Source organism: Xyrauchen texanus, chromosome 22 (assembly GCF_025860055.1).
Source record: "Xyrauchen texanus isolate HMW12.3.18 chromosome 22, RBS_HiC_50CHRs, whole genome shotgun sequence".
NCBI lineage: Eukaryota > Metazoa > Chordata > Actinopteri > Cypriniformes > Catostomidae > Xyrauchen > Xyrauchen texanus.
The window spans coordinates 32366307-32392610 of NC_068297.1; the positions used below are offsets into that span (position 1 = coordinate 32366307).

The window sequence follows — 26304 nt, forward strand, 5'->3', positions numbered from 1 at the left end:
ACTGACATTTAGTCGTCAGACTGTACAGTCTCCTGGCGGGTGATGATCTTGTAGACACGCTGTCTCAAACAACTGTCTGAAGTCAGACGGCGAGCAGTTTCTCTCAGCTCGTCTAAACTGGGGACTTCATTGTGTGAAGAGGCAAATGACTGAGAGTGCTTCACTGCACACAGGGGAAAAAAGAGGGAAGAGCATTTTAATATGGTGATGGAGTAAATTCATCAAGCTGAATAAATTAAATTTAACTTTGAGTTAAGAGCCAGCTGAAGTGCTGTTCCAAGTTATGGTTCCTCAGAATACCAGCACATATGCATTGGTTAGCTCAATATAAAGATGCTACTTGACACTTATTATACCAAATAGGGTACATTTATTTTTTTAAAGCAATAAAGGCACACATTTAATGTTCTGATAGATAAACTAGTAAATTGAAGGTAACTTTAACATTCCATTTGCTAAAATTAGTTAATCCATTAAATATTATGAACCAAAACTTTTATATTATAAATTTTTAATTTATATATTAAATGCATTTTCTTTTAATATATATATATATATATTAATGTATATATGGTTAATGTTAATTTATAAAGATACAGTTCATTGTTTATTCATGTTAGTTGATAATGCATTTATATTAACATATACAACTTTTACTTGGCTACTAACATCCTTAAAATGTATTAATATACACTGTATGTTGATATTAGCATTAAAAAAGATTAATAAATGCTGTTAAATTATTGTTAATTGTCAATTCATGTTTACTAATGTAGCTAACTAATGTTAATGAATACAACCTTACTGTTACCTAAGTGTTACCTATGAACTATTTAAGACTATTGTCTTAAAATAACATAGCATGCAAAGTATTAACTTTTAATCAAATGTCTGTAAATAGATTGCAGTGTTGACTGCATTTACTAAGCTCAACCATTAACCATGTTATCAAACATGTACAAATATTGTTTAAAAAACGTTTATTTTATTATTATTAATGACAACTATAAGTTTATCAATAACTACAAACCAACATGTGGAGCCAAGCTAGCTGGTTCTACTAAATGACATCTGCAAACCTGTTTCCCATTCTAGTGCATTTTTCTTTTAATCTTATATATTTTTTTATGCTTATGCTTATTTAATGTTTATTTCTAGAAAATAAAAATAAAAAAACACACAAAATGGGCTTTAAACTGTATTCAGACATCTCCCAAATGTTGGTAAAATAGTAAAAAAAAAATGTAAACATCAAACAAAATACATAAAACATTCTTTCGTTGATCCTTTGTTGAATTATTACAAATAATTTAACTTCATTGACTTTAAGGGCCCTATTTTAAGAGTGCTAGCACTAAGCATAGAGCTATGCCATAAGTCATAAGCACATAGTCAATGGGTATAGTCATGAGGATTTGGTATTTTCATGCAAGTATGCGCTAAGTCTAGGCGCAAGTGGGTTTGGCGAAATCACGCACGCAAACCGCTAATGCGCTTCTGCAATTTCATTCTGATGTTCTTGTCTGGTTATTGTTGCATCTGTGTCTTATTATATAGTCCATTCCCTGTCAAGCACCAGCTATATAAACAAAGACAGCACATTTATAAGAAATTGTTAGTGTAAATGGACTGTATTCAATGAATTAAAAGAATAGAAATATGCACACGCTCCATTTATATGCTTAGATGTCATTATAATGCTTTACCTTATAAGGAATGTAAGTATTATTAGTAATGTTAATTTACTGACAAACAAATCTTGACTTGCATTAATAGTGATTGTATCAGCACACACATTTAGATTTTGAACAATTAAATACATTTTTTGAAACATGAAAAATTAAGCCAAATTTTTTTCTAAATTAAAATGAAGCTTAACGGAAATATAATCAAAATAATGAAATGGTAAAAAAAAAAAAAAACATATACCAAATTCAAACATTTTATCCTCTTCCAACTTCTTTCACCAGCACCTTTTGAGGTGACTTAAAAATCATTCTACGACAACAGGTAGAAAATACCAATACAAATTAGATCACAAATTAATTCAATTGTAAATATAAACATAATAATACAATTTAAAAAATATAAACCATGACCCACAGATAGTTTAAAACAAATATCATACATTTTTGTTACATAAAACTCTGATACTCAGGGACATCATTTGATGGTCCTCTATATTTTCAGATTTTGGAAATAAATTTTTTACCACCTGCTGGTGGAATCGCCAAACTGCAAATGTTGGAGCTGATTTTTGACTTGTGTTAAAACTTACACCAGTGATGCTTTGAGACCCTTTTCTGAATTCGGCAGCTTTTGATGCGGCGAGCAGCAGCTTTATGCAGATATACTGCATTCTTCATGATGGCTGGTAACTTGGCGTCAATCTCAGCAGCACAGATACATTCCTCAAAGAACTCTGGGAGTAAAATGCACAACTTTAGGATCACATTTAATAATGAGCAAATTACTTTTATTACTTTGTAAATATTGCCTCTTTATAATTACAGTATCACATGGCAAACTAAGAATATTTTAACATATATAAACTAAAAACCGATTGACCACATGCAGCTATAGTGGCTGAGGGCAACATATTATTATTATATTTATTTATTTTTTACATTAAAATACACAACAGTTTCAAATTTATAGCTGAAAGACAAAAACTTTATACAGTATCTGTTTTCAATGATTTTAGTGTGGTAAAATTACTCACTAAACGTACCTGTGTAAAGTTAAATCCAATATTAGGCCTACAAGTTTGTTGTTGTGACAATATAATGCATGTAAACATTAAAATCTGGTAAACACAGTAAAGCTGGTAAATCCCTGATGATTTTTTTCTCACATATAAATCATGTTAACTGGTATAATGTCGTCTTGAACCCATACTTTTGAAACTATGCATATTTTAATGTTTATGGTCAGGCTCCATTCACTTTCATTGTAAGTGACTTACTGTTACCACAAATATTGCTTTCTATAAAAGAAAAAAAAAGAAAAAAAGGAACGAGTCAAGCTTATTATTATTTGTTTTTGTTAATTTATTTATTTTTTGTTGTGGTAATCAGCATTATGCCACAAATGCGGTCAAATGACTTAACTTTAATTAAAATTATTATAATATTTAAGCTTGCTACAATATTTTTAGATATCCATTAATTATTGTAAACAATTACCTCCTCACACCTGAGCAGTACTGCTGTATGCATTTTCCATTCACCTTTTTGATTCGTAACCATTAATAAACATGCAAACCTAAAAATACTAAACTTGCAAATAACTAAGTGTACAGCTGATTTTCTGTAAAGCTGCTTTGGATCAATTTGTATTGGGAACAAGGGCGGAGCTAGGGGATGGCCGTGGCCACCACGGACAGAATCCTGGCCACCCCATTGGCCAACCCACTCGCAGCCACACCTCTCCATCCCGGGTGTCAATGTATCCACTCCCCTCCATTTAGTATCCACGCGCCTCCGACAATGATGCATGCACCCAGAGGCGGACCTACGGGACAGGCAAGCCAGGCAATTGCTTGGGGGCACCCCAGTGGGTGGCAATAACTGTAGTTCAGTAGTTGAGACCAATGATTGGCAATGCTTAGCAGACTAGAATAACATTTTCAAAAAGAAACCCTACAGGGGCCCCCATCCATTTAGCTACAAACTCAAGAGCAGAATTTAAAATGTTGCAACAGTCACAACATTTTCATGGGATCAGGCTGCATGTATGAATGTTCAAAATTCTGTGATATCCTCCAAGAGGGGCCCCCATCCCTTTAGCTACTTACTAATTCAAGTAGTCTAAGAGTGGGATGCAGGAATCACGAAGAGGACGTCTGATGTAGCAATCAGGGATACAGAAGAGGAAAAAGAAACTGAAGGAGGGGAAGAAGCATGAAAGGGCTGACTTGTACATAATCTGTAATATTTACTGAATTAAGCCTATATACGTAACAATTGCCAACGGCCGTGCGATTCGAGATCGCTATTGTTTACATACTCCATGTTATTCTACATACAATATAAGAGAGTTATTACAGCACAGCTAGTTTATTTTTTCTGTCGAGTTTAGATAAGCAACTTCTACTATATATGGCATTGCCAGCTTTTGAACCTATACTGTAAAACTTAATGAGGTTTCTTACCAGATGTAGTTTTGTTGCCAATTCTCCCAAAGACATCACTCACTTCATTGAGATCAGCTGCATGTTGTTTTGTGACCTGACTACATGCGTCTACATTTTAACCATTTTATGACAGCCTAGAGTGTTCTGAGCTGTCAAGTTGGTTTAAATTCATTTTAATTATTCATAGCATACAGCAAAGCCAAAGGACACAGGGTTACACAAGGTTAAAGCAAAATGTCTGACTCCTCAACCATATACTTTCCTTACCAGTCAAAGACTTGTAAGACTACAGTAAGACTGATGTATTTGTGTATGTGATCTTTTCTTGTATCATAGCTGAATATGCAGAGACAACTCAATCAATAATTAGCTTGTTTTCATGGACACCAGAACTGTTGATTACATGAAAGCTGTTTAAGACTCAAATCGGCATACGCTTTACATGCACTGTGTTTTTGGCTTTCAGTTTACTCCTGTATCCATATTGTTTTAGTTTTTTTGTGTAACTTGGGTGCCACCATTATCAACCTGGAATGTGGAGCTCTTCCGGTAGGGTACAATGGGGCTAAAGTCTCCTCGGGGTAAAAGGTTCCATTGATTTTAATTTCTCCCAAAACACTAAATAGCAACAAAAACTACCACAGTACTTTCCAAAACACCTGTTTGACACTATGCACTGCAAACATTTTCTCTTCCATGAGATTGTCACGATTCCCTGTTGTCTGCCCTGTGTTTCTCACTTGCCATCTGTCCCAGACTACACTTCCCATAATTCCCTGCCCTCATCACTGCCAGTTTCATTGTTCTCACCTGTGTTTAATTTAATCATTATCCTTGTGTATTTAAGCCCTGTTATTTGTTCATTCGTGGTCAGTTGTTAAATGTATGTATGTTCTTGAATGTGTTCCTGAATGTGTTCCTGCCCGTGCCCCTGCCTGTGCCCCTGCCCCTGCCCGTGCCCCTGCCCGTGCCCTTCGTGGATGTTTCTCTTGTTTATATTTTGGTTTTCCCATCGTGGATGTTTTATTTGTTCCCTGTGTTGTTTTGTTATTTGAGTTACCCTGTTCACCTTTTGTTTTTCCATTAAAAACTATGTCTAGATCCTCACTACTCGTCTGATTCGTTACAGAACAACTGACCAATAATGGATCTAGCAGTTCGCCTAGCAGCCTACAGAATTCTCTTCCTCAGGCAAGAGGACCGTCCAGTGGAGGATCACGTTCATGAGTTTCTTGAGCTGGCAAATGTAGCGGACTACCCAGAATTTTCCTTGGTGGTGTTCCTCCGACCGTCCCAGAGCCAACGCCTGTAGCCTCGACCATCCCAGAGCCAGAGCCTGTAGCCTCGACCGTCCCAGAGCCAGAGCCAGAGCCAGTGCCCGTAGCCTCGACTGTTCCCATGACCATGCTCCTTGCTGGCCGAAGGAGAAAGAGAAGGAAGAGGGCACCTTCTCCCCAGTCTCTGCTAGTGCTTGCGACCACTGAGGTCATCCTCGAGCCTCCCAGGGTTCCGCCTCCCGAGCCTACCACGGCTCCGCCCCTGAAGTCCTCCATAGCTCCGCCTTTCACGGCTCCACCCTCAAAGTCCTCCCTGGCTTCGCCTCCAGAGTCTTCCACAGCGCCACCTTCCACAGCTCCGTCTCCAGAGCCTTCCACGGCTCCGTCCCCGGAGTTCTCCATGTCTGTGGTCCTATGCCCACATCCCAGGCCTCCAGACCCAGTCCCTGTCCTGTGGCCGCCTCCCAGGCCCTCTGACCCAGTCCCTGTCCTGTGGCTGCCTCCCAGGCCTCCTGACCCAGTCCCCGTCCTATGGCTGCCTCCCAGGCCCCCTGACCCAGTCCCCATCCTGTGGCCGTCTCCCAGGCCCCCTGACCCAGTCCCCGTCCTGTGGTTGCCTCCCCGACCTCCAGACCCAGTCCCCACCTTGAGGTCATCCCCTTGGTCTCCAGACCGTCCGCCTGACCTTCTCTGGTCTCCCTGGTCCCCGGCTCCATCCTGGCCCTGCCTCCAGGTCTTTGCCCTATCCCCCTCATCCCCTTGCCCCCTGTGCCTCCTTGGACTGCCTGTTTGCCCCTTGTGCCCTCCTTGGTCTGCCTGCCCCCACCCCCAAGCCCCCCTTCACTCCTTGGACGATTTGATTTTGTTTTTGTGGGGGTTTTTTGGGAGCGTCTAGAATCCGCTCCTTTGAGGGGAGGTTATGTCACGATTCCCTGTTGTCAGCCCTGTGTTTCTCACTTGCCATCTGTGCCGGACTACACCTTTTGTTTTTCCATTAAAAACTGCATCTAGAACCTCACTCCTCGTCTGATTCGTTACAGAGATATTTGCATGTAATGTCTAAAGGTTGATTTTGAGGCAATTTGATCTATTTTTTTATGTTTGTTACTTATAAAATCATCTTAGTGTCTCAAATTGTTTTGCATTCGTTGACAAATTGTGTACTATATATATTGCCCCTATATCAACACAAAATCCCTTTAAACCCCCTCACCACCTTTAAAAAAAACTGAATTTTAATCGAAACAACCTTCCATTATTATTTCTTTTAACACATTATGTTGCTCCATCAGAATTAAATACAAATAAATAAAAAGTTTTGACCTTGATAGATTTTGACATGAAAAAAGCTACATTGCCTTAAGGGGTAATTTACCTTTAGCCCCATTGTACCCTAGAAGGCACCTCTGGCCATTTCAGCGATTCATTAATACTAATTTATACTGCTTTATATTGCAGGCAGGCTGCATTATTACAGTTTAGCACAGTTTGCCATCATTTGATCACATGCTGTCGCACAGGCAGAATTAATGAGAGATTAGGTGCTGAAATGCTCAGCTCCATCTGTCACAAGAAACTTTACACAACCAGAGAGAGAGAATGAGAGCAGAAATTTGCTGGGAAAATGCTGCCTCAACTATCTTTGCACACAAAACTGAATCTTGTTTCATCTTGCCAATATAATAAACACATTATTCTCTCCATTCTTGGAAGAGAGCATTCTCACTTTCTTAGCGGTAAATGGTAAACAGACACACAGATCTCGCATTCAACATGGCTTATGAAATATCATCTTTGGAAATAAACAAATAAATAAAAGGCATCATCTAAGGCTTGCAGATAAATATGAAGGGAGGTTTACATGGACACAAGATACACGGCATCATCACCACTGTCTTTTCAATATAACACACAGCAGCAGGTGAATAATCTACTAACTCTTACTATGCTGTTTAACTGATGTTAAAAATTATGTGTGATAGTTTATAACCCATATCACTAAATTCTGGTCTAATTATCCTTCTGGTTATTTACAATTCGTTCAATGTCAGTGGAACTTTGTCACACTTGCCAGAAATGCAGTTGCTTGCTTCTGCATTGCAAAATAAGTGTGGCTCAGTCAGTAAGCTTCTTTCTCCACAGCAATATAATTTCCCCACAATGCTTGTGTAATAAAAAACATGGCATCCAAGAAAGAATTTGCTATTTTATTCTCTGTTGCTTCCCTTTATTTCCATTTATTCCAGTTGTTGGAATATATGGAGTTGTTGCTGGGTTTGTTTCCTTAAATTTATATTGCAATGTACAGCAGAATTGCTCTGCAATAGTGGGGTTTCCCTCTTACGTAAATTGTAAACCATAACGTGAATGTGTATATAGGCAGTTTACATGGTTTATGTGCTTTTCCTTTTTCCCACTCAACCCCCACAAATGTTGAATTCTTCCTGCTGTGTTGACTTATTGATATGATATAGGGCTCAATCCTATGCCGTTAGTTATCCGGTCTGTTTCTTGCACATAGGCACTTCTCAAAACATGTACCCTTTCAAGAATCTAGAGTTGTCACAAATTTTCTGCAAAGTTGCAGCAAATTCACCACTCATTGTTTTCACATGCAAATGTTTGCCAGAAGTTTGCAGCTCTTCACCAGTAGTGATGGACCTGTAGCAAACATTTGGCAATAATGAAGAGTCAATTAAAGTCAGATTTATTTGTATAGCGCTTTTCACATCAGGTTTTTTCAAAGCAGCTGTACATGAAATTATACTATAACATAAAATGAATGAATACCGGACAGTCCGACTCAGCTATGTGATTAAAAAAAGACCAAGCTCCTCCCCGTTCACAGCATCTCTTTTCTCGGTTTGGAGTTGGATGCCTTACGAACGAGCATGCCCAATCAAACAGAAGACTGCGGTTACACTAAAACTTAGTTCTGGCCTTTGATCCAGGGCAAGCACGTGTTGGTTCGAACAGACAACACGGCGGCGGTCGCATATATCAACCGCCAAAGCGAGTTACGCTCCCCTCACATGTCAAAACTCGCCCATAGTCTCCTCCTCTGGAGTCAGCAGCACCTCAAATCGCTGCGAGACACTCACATCCCGGGCGACCTCAACACCACAGCGGACGCGCTGTCGCGACAGGTCACCCGCAAGGGAGAGTGGAGACTCCACCCTCAGGTAGACCTGTTTACCTGGGGGGAACCTGCAAGCATTCTCTGTCAGCGAAAAATGCCTGGATTTAAGTCCGGGCTACTCTCACATAATCCTGAGACCCCGACCGGGCTATGTGCCCAAGGTTCCCACGACCCATTTCAGGGACCAGGTGGTCAACCTGCAAGCGCTGCCCCAGGAGGAGGCAGACCCAGCCTTAGCATTGCTGTGTCCGGTGCATGCTTTGCACATCTATTTGGCTCGCACGCAGAGCTTTAGGATCTCTGAGCAGCTCTTTGTCTGCTTTGGTGGACAGCGGAAAGGAAGCACTGTCTCCGAACAGAGGATCGCCCACTGGATCATCGATGCCATAGCTGTTGCCTACCAGGCCCAGCACATACCACCCCATGCAGGGCTAAGAGCCCATTCCACCAGCAGCGGGCAGCCTCCTGGGCTCTGACCAGTGGCGTCTCTCTAGCTGACATTTGCAGAGCAGCAGACTGGGCTACACCCAACACCTTCACAAGATCTCTATTCTAAGAAAGTAATAGAATAGAATTAATGTAGATGCCATTGACTTGAAAGCAGGGTTAAAGAATAAGAGAAGTGTTTCCAGTTCCGGCAGACCTAACTAAAGTAGCATAACTATGAATTAGGGGATAAATTAGGTGTTTGTCTGGCTGTATAAATAAGTCTTCAAGACTTAAAGTGAGAGAGTGTGTCTGAGTTCTGAACACTGCAGGGAAGACTATTCCATAGTTTAGGAGCCAAACATGAAAATTATCTCTCTCTTTTCATGGATTTTGATATTCTCATTATTAACTGGCTTTAGAGTTTTGCTATCATAGTGAGTGCGATGAATTATAGTGTGATAGAAGGTCACTTAAGTACTTTGGAGCTAGACCATTCAAAGCTTTGTAAGTAAGTAACAGAATTTTAAAATGAATGTGAAACTTAACAGGTGGCCAATGTAATGACAATAAAATGGGTCTGATATGATCATATTTCTTGGTTTTAGTTAGCACTCTAGCTGCTGCATTTTAAACCAACTGAAATTTATTTATTAAACCTGCAGGACATCCACCTAGTAATGCCTTACAATAATCTAGTCTTCAGGTCATGACGCATCAGAAACAGGTAGCATGTTTCGTGACTTAGCAAAATTTCTGAGGTGGAAGAACGCAGTTTTACAAATATTGGAAAGGTAAGATTGCTATAAAATATAACACCTAAATTTTTTATAAAATTACTTTGTGGCAGAATATCTATATAATCAATATCAATTCCATTTGACAAAATTAGATCTATCATATGATTTTGGTGATGGGTTGGACCTGTCACATTCTGTCTAACCCCAACAGAGTTGAGAATATCGATAAATTATAATCCCATTGTATCATTTTCATTATCTATGTGGATGTTGAAGCCATCGACGATTAAATATCTATCGACAGCAACTGCTAGATCTGACAGAATATCAACAAATTCTCAAAAGAATTCAGAATATGACCCGGTGGTCTATATACTGTTGCAAAAACAAAAGATGACAAACATTTTTTATTTATTTCTGACGATGTCACATTAAGCATTATCAGTTAAAAAGAATTAAACTTATATCCTGAGACTAAAAATACCACTGTAAATTGTAGCAACACCTCCTCCTCAACCTTTCAGACGAGGCTCATGTTTATAACAATATCCTGAGGGAGTAGACTCATTTAAATCAATATTCATCTGTTTATCCAGGTTTATTCAGTCAAACAGAGCAAATCCAAACTGTGATCTTTAATAATTTCATGGATAAAAGTAATCTAATGTTTAGTAGCCCTACCTTATATATGATGTTTATTTTTGTTTTGACAAGTTTGACATCAATCAATTTTTTTTCTAAATTACTTGATGACTGTTTTGTGTTTGGTAGTTCGGGGAAAAGAGTTTCTATATGATACGTTGGTGATTCATTTTCTATGTGCTGTAGTTTATGTGACCTGTGTGATGTCTCAAGGCAGCTAGCAAATGTTCGGATTAGGCAGATTTTCTGCTTCCTGACCTGGGCCCCAGTTAGTCAAATACTAGCACTATTAAGAGGAGAGCTGAATCTTCCCAGGAGGGATCTAGTCCATCTCTCTTTAGCTGGTCATGTCTTCCCCAAAAACTCTTCCAATTGTCTATGAATCCTACACTATTCTCCAGACACCACTCAGACATCCAGCCATTCAGTGACACTAATCTACTATAAATCTCATCACCACGAAAAGCAGGGAAGGGGCCATAACATATTACAGTGTCTGACATAGTTTTGGCAAGTTCACACATCTCTTTAACATTATCTTTAGCGATCTCCAACTGGTGAAGCAGGACATCGTTAGTGCCGACATGAATAACAATCTTAGAAAATCTAAGCCAGCACTTCGAAATTGTATCTGTTGTCAGATGCTCAGTCACCCAAAATGCATTTAACAATAGTGGCTGGAGTCTGTATTTCCACGCGTCTTACATTAGAGTCACCAATAACAAGGGCGCTTTCAACATGATTCTCAGAGGGTGCATCACTGAGTGGTGAGAATCGATTGGAAATCCTAACAGGAACAGGAAAGTGGTGTCGCTTTGTCCTTCAAGTATGCTGTTGAGATGTCACCCAAATGTACTCCTGTGGGGGCTACAAGTGTGTGTGTAGGGCTGGCTATCGAGTTCGATACATTTTAGGCACCGACCGAATTGCCTCTAAACCTTCCAGTATTGAAAAATTAGTTGTCATTCGGTACCAAATTTCGATACATAAGGGGTTCGACCAAAGTATCGAAAAAAGTAATGTTTTGGAACCGCTATCGAAGTCAAAGTATCGGTACCGAAACTTTTTGAACGATACACAGCCCTAAGTGTGTGTGTTGCTCGCTGTACTACCCTCATCCGAAACAGTATCTAACGGCTTCTCTTTCCCACTGACCTCCGTTAGCGTTCAGATGTGTGTTTCTAACTCACTTATCTTCTCTGTCAGCTTGACTAATTCTTTACATTATCACATTAATTCCTCACTGCTGACAGAAGGAAATATAGTCAACATGTTACATGTGGTGCAAGTAGTGATTATGTGAGGCTATGCCATGACTTACCACAATTGTTTGTTGTTGTGGTGGTGGTTGCTTTTAATCAGCGGTAGACTGAAATCGATGTAAATTCCTCACGTAATTGTGGTTGTTGTGGTGGTTCCTTATTACCAGTGGTTTGAGATCGATGCAATGATCCGTGTAATAATGCGTGCGGTAAAGCACACAGTTTAATCACGATAAAAGTAGAAAGTTGGGTGTGCGCAGTAAAATGCAAGTAGTTTTATCACTTTAAAAAGTATAGAAGCGGATAAACAATACATGTAAAAAATGGGAAAGATTAAATACTGAAAATATAAAGAAAAGCATTGCTAAACAGGCAAACAGGCTACAAACACAGACTCAAGCTAAAGCGCCAGCAGCAACAGGACCAGGAAAAGGAAACAGCATAACCACAGGAAACAGCGTCACTAAATGAGTTTGCCGCAAATGTCTTTTGCATGGGAAAATTAATGAGTGCCGAAATCGTGGAAAGTTTGCTGCAACTCTAGATTTTTGTAAGGGAACGCATGCAGCTTATGCATTTACATCTGCTGCATTCTCCAGGAGAAACCCAGGTGTGTTAAACCACTTTCTCTTAATCCCTTAAAGGGGTCATGACATGAGGAATAACATTTTCCTTGATCTTTTGACATATAAGAGGTCATTGTACTATAAAAACAGAAGCATTTATTTAATCCAAGCTCCAGAAAAGGCTCATTTGGAATTTGTGGAACTTGTGATGTCACAAGGATCAAACACATCTGCATATGACTGCCTCTTCAGCAAGACATCAATGTTCATTATTGCACCCTTGGCCCCGCCCACTGGTGCTCAGCCACACAGGTGAAGAGGAGAAAGGGCCTGCCAAGGGAGATTCATCTACACTTGAAAGGGGACTTACACCAGACACCTTCATTCATTTCATCTGGATTGAAACGTTTTTCTACATAAACATGCACTGGGTAGATGAACGTCTTTGACAGTTTTCATGCATCTTGTGCTGTTTTTAAAAGAGGCAATGTCAAGTAAGAACAGCTGCGCTGTTTCTTGCTGTTTTAAAGGTAATCTGGACTGTTTTTGCACCCATATGTGCTGTTTTTAATTATTTGTCTTCTGTAAACATGCACTAGATGGACATCTTAGATCTTTTTTATGTGTTTTTTGGCAATGTGCGCCACATTTTAAGAGCAGTACAAGCTCAACTTTTAAAAACGTGTCTCATTCTGCTGCTGCCAATGACTGGGAGAAAGACATACTATTCTGTGTAAACAAACACAGAAGATTTGAGATGGGAAGACAAGCATCTCTGCTTTGGCCTGTTGAAGCCAGTTAAAGCACCCAACATCACCATGGATTGTATTACATTTACGTAACATTTCAGAACATTTCAGCATGGATTGTATGTATTTTTGGGTTCATATCACCATGGATTGCTTGTGAAACAGTCAATACATGATTCAAGCTTTGCAGAGGAACTGCTATTGAAAGAGCATTATTAAAGATGGGGTAGTTACAAACTCTATTGGATCCAACACAAAACCTTAAGTAAACAGTTTCATTCATGGATATATGACTGTTTGATGTTTATGGCACTGCTGTGCTTGAGAGAACAGTTTAATGGATTCAGATGCAATGTACTGGGTGTACGTTATGTGTAAACCCTGAAATTTTGTTTTATAATGTTGTAGAGGTTGTTCATTTTCTTTGTATTTAGTTTCAAATATAGCTGTATTTGAGGGGCTGTATGATGTTAGCCAATCAGAACAGTAGGCATTTACATTGCAGTCTTAAAGGGCTAGAGGGCTTAAAACCAAGCATTTCAGACAGAGTGCCAGAGACAGGGTGGAAAATGATTATATATTACTAAATGATGACTGTTTTGGTGGAAACAAACTTCACTAACATTTTAAGTGGACCTCAGGTAAGATAATACAATTATTAAAAAAAAAAATAGTATGTCATGATCCCTTTAAAAGATAATGGCGTTCTCGTTTATATGACATTTCAGAATGCATTAAAACCTTTTCTGTGAAAACCCTGTAACAAACAGCTTTCTTAAGTGTATGTAAACAGGGTTAGTTGTACTGTAAGCTGATTTCGCCTAAAAGTGGAGCTCTCCTAAATATTATTCAGTTTGTTTGAGAGACCGGTTCAACCTGACATAGCAGTATTAGCTCAACAAACATTGTGAGGGCAGGAATATCTGTTTGTACAGCCAATGAAAGAAGGGGGGGCGTTTTCTGCAATAAAAACTGATTTCAAAACAGATTATCTTGTAATTTCTTTTGGTGGTGATTGAGGTTCAGAAATAATTAACTTCAGCTTTAAGTCAATCTTTTTTAAACAACAGTATGACCCAGGAATATTGGAACATAGCCCTTGTCTTATGTTTTGGAAATGCATATTCAGGCTCTATCTGGTATATTTACTGATTGCACTCACTTCGGAGATGGCTGACGTCTCCCTTCATTCTTTCCTCTCTTTCACGGGAGCGTTCTTTTGTGTTTAGACCCTGTTCTAGGTCTTGCAGCGCCTCCTCAGCCAATTTCAGCTTACTCTCCAGTTCCACACGAGACTCCATCTCAGCCTGACGTTTATACACATACAAAGAGAACAAATAAACATAAGCATCATATAATGTAGATTATAACAGGTAAGACTGAGTATAAATTAGATACATTTTAAATATGGAGGTATGGTATTTGTGTGAACAGACTGAAATCGCTATTCACTGATAACCTTCCACTTGTTTTTTCTGTGTTCAAATTAAAAAAACAATATTCATAATTACAGCAAAATGTCATTGGTTCTTGTGTGTCTTGTAACCAAATATGGGTACACCAGATCAATTATACCAAATGGAGAATTTGAGAGCTGCAAGCTTGAAGCAGGAGGCACGGTATGCATTTTGGATTATCGTTTGGCAAGATAAGTAAACCTCATTCTATTCATGATATACATATGTGGTACACAACACATTTTGTCAGAGAAATGGAGGGGGAAGGTGGAGTGTCTTCATGTGAGACTTGAAAAAGACAATTAGAGCCACCTAAATTCAATGCCTTTCATTTTGTGTTCTATATAGGCTTCTGACAAAGCGCAGCTGTGTTTCACGCTATTGTCAAACGCTAGGCTAACTGCTATGCAAACCGGATCATTTAAAAATAAACATTACAGTGTGGTTATTTAATATCAAACACAAGTTTTATAGATTTTATTACAAAAATGGACATTTATTGTGATATATATCGTTATAGTGATTGAAAATTATTCATATCGTGATATAAGATTTTGGTCATATCGCCCACCCCTAGAGTATGGTCCATAAGTCATATAGACTACTTTATATTGTGATTATGGTGTTTTTGCACTTTTTGAAGTTTGACAGACATGGTCATTATGACTTTTTTTATTGATTTGTTTTTTGGAGAACTTTCTTTAAGAAAGAACGTTCATAAAACCAAATAAATTCGCTTTAAAACATGTATTGTTTTCTCCCACTGTTAAATGTGCTATATAAATAAAGTTGACTTGGCTTGACTTGACTTCATAAACTGTCAAAAGTTACACTCTCTGTACAGCAAATCAAGCAAAGTGTGTTTGCTATTTTCCTCCATAGTTTAATTCTCTATAGTGCACCTAAATTTCAGGGCACATTAGTTCTCACCTTTAGCTCTTCCTCAGTGTGCTGTTTATCTGCTGTGAGCTGCGTGAGGGACTGCTGGAGAGTGTTAGCTTGAGAAGAATAAAACTCTCGCTCCTCCTGCAGCACTTTTGCCCGCAGTTCTTTCTCCTTCAGCCTGCAGAGCGCGACAGAACAAGGAAAAAGCTGGCTAACTGCCATGAACACTAGGGGATATTACAACATAGAGCACTGCACTGAGTGTGATCGGAGCTGTTGATGCCAGAAATGCAGAATTTTCAGAGGCTTGTTCTGTGCTCTCCATTTCAGAATGAAAAGTGATTGACTTAAATTATTAATCATAATTTGTCTAGGTGCTTTTATCCTGTTCGCTATGTTACATGCTTTTTGGGTTGTCAGTCGATTAAAATAATCAACTGAAAAAATCTATGAAAGATTTTTTATAGATTTTTTTGGGCAATATATGTGATTAATATAAAATGTAGCATTTCCTGAAATATGCCTTTAATGACTCTTATGTTTAGATAAATGTGAATCTATGGGCATTACACCACTCACAATGCAAACAAGTGACAAAATGGCATGGTATATCTAGTTTGCTCTAATTAGCTATGTTTGAATACTACTGTATAGCTTACTACTGCATATTTACCGCAATGATAAATGTTTCAAGTAGCACTATGCTACTGTACATTGTTGTCACAATAATCAAACTTTGGATTGGATTGTCTTAATTTCAGGCAATCAGATCAAATAAGAAAATGTGCATAATATACAGTGTATAGGCTACTATACTTATAGAAAGAGGAGTATTGTAGAATGCTATAACAAATCTAAAATCAACCAAGATGTCTACACTGCCAGCTCAGGACAGTGTCTCATACAGTATTTTTAATAATAAAATGGAAATTTCCTGGATGCTGATTAGTCAGTATAGCATCCCAGCTGTAATAAAATACAAAGTATGCTATAGCTAGTAAAAGCTATGATGCATAATACTTCACCCAGCTACTGCGTAGGCCTAATCACAGCGCACCATCTATACATCATCAATAATCACAGAGGCCAATTAACCTTAGTTTACATGTTAGTGACTACATCCTTTAGTGGAAATTGGCACTTCATTTTTATCACTTAAAAAGTTTCAATGAAAATGCATTTACTGAAAATTTGTATAATTCTATTCGTCATGCCATCCAATGGCTATTAGTGAGCCTTCTTAACGTATTAGCGTGATAATCTACTCATCTCTAAATGTCTTTTCAGGAGTATACAACATAAAACTGATTGATAAAGCTTCATAGTTTGATAGATTTGAAGTAAAACAAATCAGCAGTGTCTTATCAATTTGCTATTGGGACCGTTTAACTATAGATCCACTAACCGCAGGGTTGACGGTTCGATTCCCGGCCCACATGACTCCACATTCCAAAGTGTCCCCAGTGAGCAAGACACTGAACCCCAAGTTGCTCCCGATGGCAGGTCTGTGCCTTGCATGGCAGCTTTGCCGTCATTGGTGTATGAGTGTGAGTGTGAATATGAATGTGTGTGTGAATGGGAGAATGGGACACAGTGTAAAGCGCTTTGGTAACCGCTAAGTTTAAAAAAAGGTGCTATATAAGTGCAGACCATTTACCATTTATTTAAATGTATTGGATCATGACATAATTTGACTTTTGTGAAATGGTCCATACATTTAAGCCACCATTTATTTATATCCTGTTTTTGAGGTCATCTATACCCGCAAGTCAATCCAATCCACCTCATTTACTAGTGTCTGATCGATGGGCTCATTTGGAGATCAATGTACATTTCCACTGTAGTGGTCTCAACACTCCATTTACTGTAATCCAGCTCCAGGTCAAACAATCACTCTATATGCATGAACGGCACTGTATGCCAAACAAAGGAAACTGCTGCATGACCAGCAGTGGAATTCTAAATATGGAGAGAATCATTTGTTATGAAATGATATTATCTTCTCAAACAGGTTTGCTCACCTCTCTTCTGCCTGTTCCTTCTCTCTAAGCAGGCTTCTCATCTGCTCCTCGATGTGTCTCAGGTTCCCCTTAAGCTGCACCTCTGGATCCATGGAGTATAAAGATGCCCTGCATTCACTCCCTGTTTCAGTCGCATCCTGTCCTCTCACTTTGAACAGCTCCAGAGTGCGCTGTTTCTCCTGAGACAACTCCTGAAGACAGAGAGAGACTTTCATTATGGATTTTGATCTGGTGAAGAGCTGCAAACCTCTGGCAAACATTTGCGGCAAATATTTTGCCAGACTTTTTTTGTAAGGGTAATTGTCTTCTGGGTTTTAGGACTACAACCTGAACTGCTCTATTGTCACAATCCATGTTTTCCAGTAGTTTTCCTTAATTGGAAAGATTTATTTATTTTTGTTGGTTGAATGATCAACCACAAGGAACAAAAAAGTACAACCCTTTGAACAGAGTTACTTCAATCCCTCACAGCCTTGTTTTCAATACAAATCTAACCTGAATAAGGTCTATTGACCCAAGTGTTTTGTTTATCACAGCACCTTTGCAACACCATGGATGAAAAAACCCTGACTCGAGAACTACACAGCACAGTATCAAGTCATATATATTACTCGCTGCATTCATAAGCTGGCAGAGTGTCTCCATTGCAGAATATCAGTGCATTTAATGTTTTAACTACATATTTTAAAGTTTATTGTTTGATACCTCTAGGGATTTTTGCAGCAGTCTGGTGACACTATGAAGTTCTTCTTTCTCAGACTCCACTCCCTTGAGACACTGAGCAGTACCGTCCAGATCTCTAACAACACAGAACAATACAAAAGTACAGGAATTCAAACAACTGCTGTAAACGAACTCCATTTGATGTTTTAAAACCATCAGATGAAATATCAAGATGTAAAAAATAAACATGTATAGTACTGTATAGAATAAAGTACATAATTTTTAATGTGAATGTCTGCAAACAAGACAGGATGACACATTTGTGGCAGTAAATGTGTTCATAGAGGTGTAACAAAATGGATGAGAGTGTACAGTTTAATCTGCTTCTGTTCTGCTCTCAACTCTTGAACCACTTCCTCAAACTTCTGCTTTTCTTCCTCCAGCAACTGATTCAGTCTCTCCAGCTCCTACACAACAAACACAAACACACACACACACACACACACGTTGGTGCGGCTATCCGTATGAGGAATCTCCATAAACATAATGATTTGTATACTGTACGAACTATAGACTCTATTCCCTAACCCTACCCCTAAACCTAACCCTAAAAAAAAACTTTCGGCATTTTTACATTTTCAAAAAAAACATTGTTTAGTATGTTTTTTTTAAGCGATTTGAATTATGGAGACACTACAAATCCTCATAAACCACATTTATAGTATAACACCCTTGTAACCTAATAAAAAGTCCTTGTAAACCACCCAAACCCACACACACAGTTCTCCATCAGTTACTTTATGTGCATGCTTTTTACATCTACACATATTTGTATCCAAATTGAGTTCATTATAAATGAGAGAGCTAACCGATTTCTGTTCTCTTTGTAAGCACAATTCCTCAGTCTCTTCCATGAGCTTATCTATCAAAAACAGAAGGAAACACAACATTAATGGTTAGTTTAGCAGTAATACAGAAAACTACTTTCTTATACTGAAAGAGATAATCAGTACTAATTTAAAATGTATTATAGTAGTAACAAAGCTGTAATATGATTATTTTTTTTATTTTTTTTGTGAGACACTAAGATTACCAAGGTAACTTATTTGAAAGGAATTATTCAAAACACTCCTTTTGATTTAGCCCTTTAGTAAAACGCTTATTGAAAAAGCATTTTACATTTGAAAAAAGCATCAACTCATCACGTTAGAAATTTGTGGACAAAGATATTTGGACACAGTGATGTCATACCGAGGTATTCTTGCTTTTCCTTAGCCAGCTGTAGGCCCTGAGCTTCCAGACTTTCAATCATAGCCTCCCCCAACTGAGCGTTCTTCCAAGTACTTCACAGAAAATCAAAATACACCACCATCACTGGTGTTAGGCCACTGTCACAAGTAGCATACTCATTAAGTCAACATGAAAGGGATTTCACAACCTAATATACTTCAGTAGCACATATCTGAGTGAAAAAATGTAGGACATTTTATGTAGTGTGGGATTGTATCCTGCAGGGAATTGATTGGATGAGTGACAGAATTGGAAAGTGGGGATTCAATGACATAATGCAGTCTGGTGTTTGGAAGAAAAGGGTTGAAAATGAAGAGGGCTTGATGATGTCAGATAAACAGGAAAGCTGTGGAATAACCAATAATTAGTGTGCAATGAGACCATGGACATAAATGAAGCAAGAAAATAGTGTGCATTTTTATTTCATTTTGACTTTAAATATGTAATTGGTTTTAAGTAAGCTTGGGAAATTACAAGATATATGTACATTGTACAGAGCTGTAGATGGAGGCAGACCAGATACTTACACTTTTCCAGACTCCTGCAGCATCTCCACCCACTGATTCTGCTCTGACTCCGATTCAGCAGCTAGGACAATATTTCCCTGTACAAGACAAGGACCATGAGACTCTTAGTGCCACTACATAAGAGTGTTTTGACTCCAAAAGCACAATATATATATATATATATATGTTTTATATATATATATATAAGCAATATCACACGAGCAAGAGTGCTATATGGCCCTATATCAGCACTTCTGTTATTGCCTACGGCCAAATCACAGCAGTGCTGATTTATAGCACGTATTAGCACGATATATATATATATATATATACATAGGCCATATAGCACGATTGCGAACAGTTCAATAAACAAGTACATTTGTACATGAGTATGGTCATGAAAAACGTATTTGTGCATGTAACTACTTTCATACACAACAGGTCAGAATCTGCCATTGCTAGTTCAAACCAACTGATTCATCCAAGCCTTCATTAGTAATTAAAAAATGTCACTTTAGAACTAGTATCACGGCTTGGGCTGTTTCTAAGAAGTTATTGGAGAAACAAGGGTGTGTGTGTGTGTGTGTGTGTGTGTGTGTGTGTGTGTGTGTGTGAGAGAGAGAGAGAGAGAGAGAGGGAGAGTATATGCCATCACCTGTTGACTCTCCCAAGCAGAACTTCTGTAGTGTGTTAGTCAGCTTTATTTTGGTCAAATTCATCCTATTTTCTCAGTGGAAAAATAGCCATCCAAGCGGGGGTATTTCACCCTATTTCGCGGTAGCCGAAATACACTACAGAAACCGCAAACTTCTCCGCCATTTTGAACATTATGTCCTTTCCAATGTGGAAACTCCTTGAGTTTGAGTGATTAATCAGTCTGTTGTGTATCTCAGCTGTGATGAGCCTTAATGCAGAAGTCGTTAGTTTAAAGCCATTTAAAACTATTTCTTAGTTTTAGTAGTGTAGTAGTAATAAGAGCAATCATGTAGTGCTGATGAATGAAAACACCGACTAAGGCTGACTCATTTCATGTCACCTGGCTCATATTACACACAAAAATGGTATTTTGCCACCACCTGCTGGCTAAAATATGTAATGTCACAAAATTAAAGGTAAAAAGACACATATAGCTCTTAACACATCTACACTGCTCTTACACTTTAGAATGGCAGGAACACAAGCGGAGTAATACAAACAGTGACACATTGGAGTGCTGATGGTGTGAGACTATCAGTACACATAGAACATCTCTCGTCCTATCAGATTCGAGGATCAGAACTAAATGTTATATTATATATATATATATATTACACACACAAACATTCTATAAACAATACCCCATAATGACAACATGAAAGAAGTTTGTTTTAAATCTTTGCAAATTTATTAAAAATGAAAAGAATCACATGCTCAATACATTGTTGAAGCACATTTGCCACCAATTACAGCCTCAAGACTTTTTGTGTATGATGCTACAAGCTTGGCACACCTATTTTTGGGCAGTTTCTCCCATTCTTCTTTGCAGGAGTTCTCAAGCTCCATCAGGTTGGATGGGGAGCGTCGGTGCACAGCCATTTTCAGATCTCTCCAGAGATGTTCAATCAGGTTCAAGTCTGGGCTCTGGCTGGGCCACTCTGGACATTCACAGAGTTGTCCCGTAGCCAGTCCTTTGTTATCTTGGCTGTGTGTTTAGTGTCGTTGTCCTGTTGGAAGATAAACCTTCACCCCAGTCTAAGGTCCAGAGTGCACTGGAGCAGGTTTTCATTAAGGATGTCACTGTACATTGCTACATTCATCTTTCCCTCAATCCTGACTAGTCTCCCAGTTCCTGCCGCTGAAAAACATCCCCACAGCATGATGCTGCCACCACCATGCTTCACTGTAGGGATGATATTGGCCAGGTGATGAGCGGTGCCTGGTTTCCTCCAGACATGACACTTGCCATTCAGGTGTTTCAACAGACCAGAGAATTTTGTTTCTCATTGTTTGAGAGTCCTTCAGATGCCTTTTGGCAAACTCCAGGCGGGCTGTCGTGTGCCTTTTACTGAGGAGTGGCTTCCGTCTGGCCGCTCTACCATACAGGCCTGATTGGTGGAGGGCTGCAGAGATGGTTGTTCTTCTGGAAGGTTCTCCTCTCTCCACAGAGAAATGCTGGAGCTCTGTCAGAGTGACCATCGGGTTCTTGGTCACCTCCCTGACTAAGGCCCTTCTCCCCCTATCGCTCAGTTTGGCGGGGCGGCCAGCTCTAGGAAGAGTCCTGGTGGTTCCAAACTTCTTCCATTTATGGATGATGGAGGCCACTGTCCTCATTGGGACCTTCAATTCTGCAGAAATGTTTCTGTACCCTTCCCCAGATCTGTGCCTTGATACAATCCTGTCTCTGAGGTTTACAGTCAATTCCTTGGACTTCATGGCTCGGTTTGTGCTCTGACATGAACTGTTAACTGTGGGACCTTATATAGACAGGTGTGTACCTTTCCAAATCATGTCCAATCAACTGAATTTACCACAGGTGGACTCCAATCATGTTGTAGAAACATCTCAAGGATGATCATTGGAAACAGGATGGACCTGAGCTCAGTTTTGAGTGTCAACGCAAAGGCTGTGAATACTTATGTACATGTGATTTTGGGGTATTGTTTGTAAAAAAAAAAAACTAGGAAAATAATGAATTGAATCAATTTTGGAATAAGGATGTAATATAACAAAATGTGGAAAAAGCGCTGTGAATACTTTCCAGATCCATTGTATAATGTATATACAGTATATTATGCTTTTGGAGTCAAAACTCATGTCTATTAGTTTAAACAAAATGAAAGAAAAGGGGGATGATTAAAACCAAGATGAATTGTAATGTAATGATATTTTACAAAAGAAAAAGTAAAAAAAACAGTTTTACAGTGAATTCCTCGTGGTTGATAACCATTGCGAATGGCATGCCTTGATCCTCTCTTGACTCAACGACGCATCCACCCAATGGGATCACCCCCTTACATGGAGGAAAACATTATTCACTCTGGGAGATCATTTTTATTATTATTTATATTATACTATAAATTATTTCACTAGTCCTAAATGCAATTGAAAAAGTAACAAATGTAAAGGATATACAAGTTATATACATTGTTCACTTTTTTTAAATGTTATTTTACAAGCCATAGTCCATTCACATGTATTAAATGCTAGTGATTTGTGTACCTTAGGGTGAATGTTGAAGTGCCTATTTGTCTCGAAGTTTTTTTTCTCATTCTCTGCATAATATAACAGGAAGCTGTCCTTGATGATAAAGAATCTGTTATGAAAGCACAAACATATTCAGGATGACATACTGACCTGAGAAACGAGAAATTAAATTACATCACACACAATCATAATAGACACACTGCAAAAAAATATATTTTCCTAACCCCAATTTTTTCTTCTTGTTTCAAGCATGAAACCCACCAAATATTGTTAGATTGCTCTGAAAAAAATATTATCTTATATCATTCTAATTCGCAAGTATTACTTTCTTCTTTTAAGGATGTTTACATAAATTTACTGAAAAATAAGAGAGAAAAATTATACTAAGGAATGTTTTTTCTTCCCTATGTAAATTACAGACAAAATCCCTCCACTACTACTACCACAAATGCATTATTATTATTATTTTTTAAGAAATCAGCAAATAGCCCTAAACTTAACTTTCATGTTCCTGGAATTATGCAGTGTTGATGTAGGCAGATGACATAAAAAATGTGCATGCCGTCTATAAATTGATCTTTGTGAGCCCTAATATACAAAACAAACCAGCAGCACAGAATGTTCTCATGGATCTGACTTACTCAGCTTAAGGGCACATTTAAAGCATCTCAGTACAGTAAGTCATAAAATGATGGGTTACTTGATAGCTTCTAAGCTAGTAAAGCTTTTAAAGTGCATTATACAACAAGTCACCACACAAAAACATAATGTCCTTAAATCTAATGCATACATTTTCTTATGCAGCAAAAACAGATATAATATTTTACATCTCCTGCACTGCTGTTTACCAAATACCACCTAGAACTATACCATTATAAACTATATGGGTTCCAACAGTCTGAGAAACAAGTGAAAATGCTTCTATTTTGTGTTTTTAATGCAAAACTTTCCTTATAGATTAAATTATCATCAGAATAATGTGTGATTTGAAATTGAACAGCAAATAATTTTTTTTATACGTCTCCTTATGGCTTTTGGGTACACAAATAGTTTGTTCAAAGAACAGCATGTTATCCCAGGATCATTTGAGAATGTTCAGAATGAGAATGTTCTTATTTACTTCAAAGGAATCTGTAAATGAATTGGAACTATGGGAATTATGTTGTGACTAAACAAAATTCCAAAATAAATCAAAACGGTGTTATATTTTAGCATTTTCAGAGTAGTCACCCTTTGCCTAGAATTTGCAGACATCTTGACATTTTCTCAACCATCTTCTTGAGGTATCAACCTGGGCAATTATTGGATGCTTTTCTTTATTATTTGGTCCAAGTCATCAATTTCAAAAACTTTTTTTATTAAATTTTTGTTTTATAATGAAATAAATCAATATGGTGGTACAATTATATTTTTGTCTACAAAACTAATTTCAAACATATAAGCAAACACCTTCAGATCAAAAGATTTTTAAGATCATGAGAAGCATTTCAGTCAAGTGTTTCAAAACTTTTGACCGGTAGGGTATATATATATATATATATATATATATTTACATTTATTCATTTGGCAGACGCTTTTATCCAAAGCGACTTACAGAGCACTTATTACAGGGATAATCATCCCGGAGCAACCTGGAGTTAAGTGTCTTGCTCAAGCACACAATTGTGGTGGCTGTGGGGATTGAACCGACAAACTTCTGCTTAACAGTTAAGCGCTTCAGCCCACTACGCCACCACCATATCATTTAAATCTTATTTATTCTTTGTTTATTTTTTTTTTATCCTAAAACATTCTGTTTATTTCCATTTTAACATGGAAAAATATTAATTTTCAATATGGTCTCAGACGTTTGTATCCCTCTGTATTTACATTAATTTAGCACCACATTATTGTCCAGAACAACAAAAACAGACAAATACATTGCATTTCGAATTTATTATGGAAAGTTGCTACACACTAACCACACCATAAAAGATATGTTGATGTATCAAACAAAAATAGAAGTCCTACTATTGTTGAATACTGTTACCTGCGGGACCACTTGGTCGAGGGCCTCCCGAAAGGTCTCTTCCAAAGGACCCCATGAAGTTGCACTTTGGTGCTGATGTCCAGAGCGTCTGAGTCTCCTTGCTCCATGGATGTCCAGGGCGAGAATAGGGAGGGTTTGGATGAGGAAAACATAGTGACTCTTTGACAGGAAGTGGGAGACGAGGAGGTGTGGTATAAAAATATCAATTAAGTCTAAATAGTAGCACATACACTCTCTAATAATCCTATACACAAATAGATATACTCAAACATACAAAGCCTTTGTGGACCTCCTCCAGTAATCCAACGATGTGGAATGATGTGTCCATCAATAGTGGTATCAGCTAGTTTCGGACAGTGTGGAATTAAAACCAGGGAGGGAGGGTTAAACCAAGAGGCTTTGGACGAGAGCAATTTTATTTAATCTAATAGACATCAATGCAGTTTTCTAAAAGGAAAAGCTATTACTGTATGACAATTATCTCACTTGTGACATTGGACCTTTTAAGAAATTGGTAGTTGATGCATTACATGTCCACAAGCTTATTTAACAACATCAAGATTTTAGGTGACATTTTACAATAAGGTTGTATATGCTAGTCTGCTTCTGTAAATTCTTAATGGTTTCTTTCACCATTCCTATTTAAAGAGTATATATATATATATATATATATATATATATATATATATATATATATATATTAGTGATGTAATGTAATGTTGTGTGTGTCTTGGCGTGTGTTATATTGACCCCGACGTTTCAGGTTCCACCCTACTCCAACGAGTGATTAGAAACTCTATGTCAAAGTGTTAGAATCTAATGTCAAATCGGTAAAAGCGTTAAATGAGATTAAGACAAATGTACTCATTTAAGACTTTAAATTAATCTAGTGCGATTCAGGTTTAATTTTGACCGCTAGCCTATAAGACTTCACTGGCCTTCTCTTTCCACATTTCTGGATGTGTGCGTGAGAGAGACCTTGAGAAAACAGCACATTGTATGCACTACTTTCCACTGAAAATAATAATATTTGAATTTTAAAGTTGTCTAAATTGTTCTTAGCAGTGGGACTACTTTTTTCAGACTGACCACACTGTGAATGTGGCTTCCCAAAGTTCATGCACCCTTAAATCAACCCCATTCAGCCATATTACTGACAAGTGCCATCCCCAATCAGGCATTTTTGCATAAATTTAAATACAAACACCTTTTTAGTCAAATGGTGGTTAGGTGAAGGGTAGAGTTTATAAAATATGCATTCCATTTGACTGCATAACATCATTTACACCTACAAATACGACTCAATTTTGGCGCCACTCTGTGGAAATCTCACC

The 26304-nt window shown here is 38.1% G+C and overlaps 1 protein-coding gene across 1 annotated transcript; it reads right to left on the reverse strand.

The window, feature by feature from the left end:
- Positions 1–8: 8 nt before the first annotated feature.
- On the reverse strand, positions 9–25122 carry LOC127662630 (pleckstrin homology domain-containing family D member 1-like). Its single transcript, XM_052153909.1, has 13 exons — positions 24971–25122; positions 22957–23050; positions 22658–22747; positions 19780–19856; positions 19214–19305; positions 18832–18884; positions 18335–18429; positions 18005–18098; positions 17300–17490; positions 15324–15456; positions 14099–14243; positions 2279–2422; positions 9–163 (listed from the first exon to the last, which is right to left on the reverse strand). The coding sequence occupies exons 1-13, from the start codon at positions 25120–25122 to the stop codon at positions 9–11; spliced, it is 1515 nt and encodes a 504-aa protein (XP_052009869.1).
- Between the last annotated feature and the right edge of the window lie 1182 nt (positions 25123–26304).

Bases quoted from the DNA above. Each gene is read 5' to 3' on its own strand.
- LOC127662630 (XM_052153909.1), bottom strand. From the start codon at position 25,122: ATGTTTTCCTCATCCAAACCCTCCCTATTCTCGCCCTGGACATCCATG. The intron at 18,885-19,213 runs GTATGACATCAC...TGTTTTTGATAG, and splicing joins GGAAAAGCAAGAATACCTCG to ATAAGCTCATGGAAGAGACT. The intron at 164-2,278 runs GTAAGTTTTAAC...CCCTGTGTGCAG, and splicing joins GGTCTCAAAGCATCACTGGT to TGAAGCACTCTCAGTCATTT.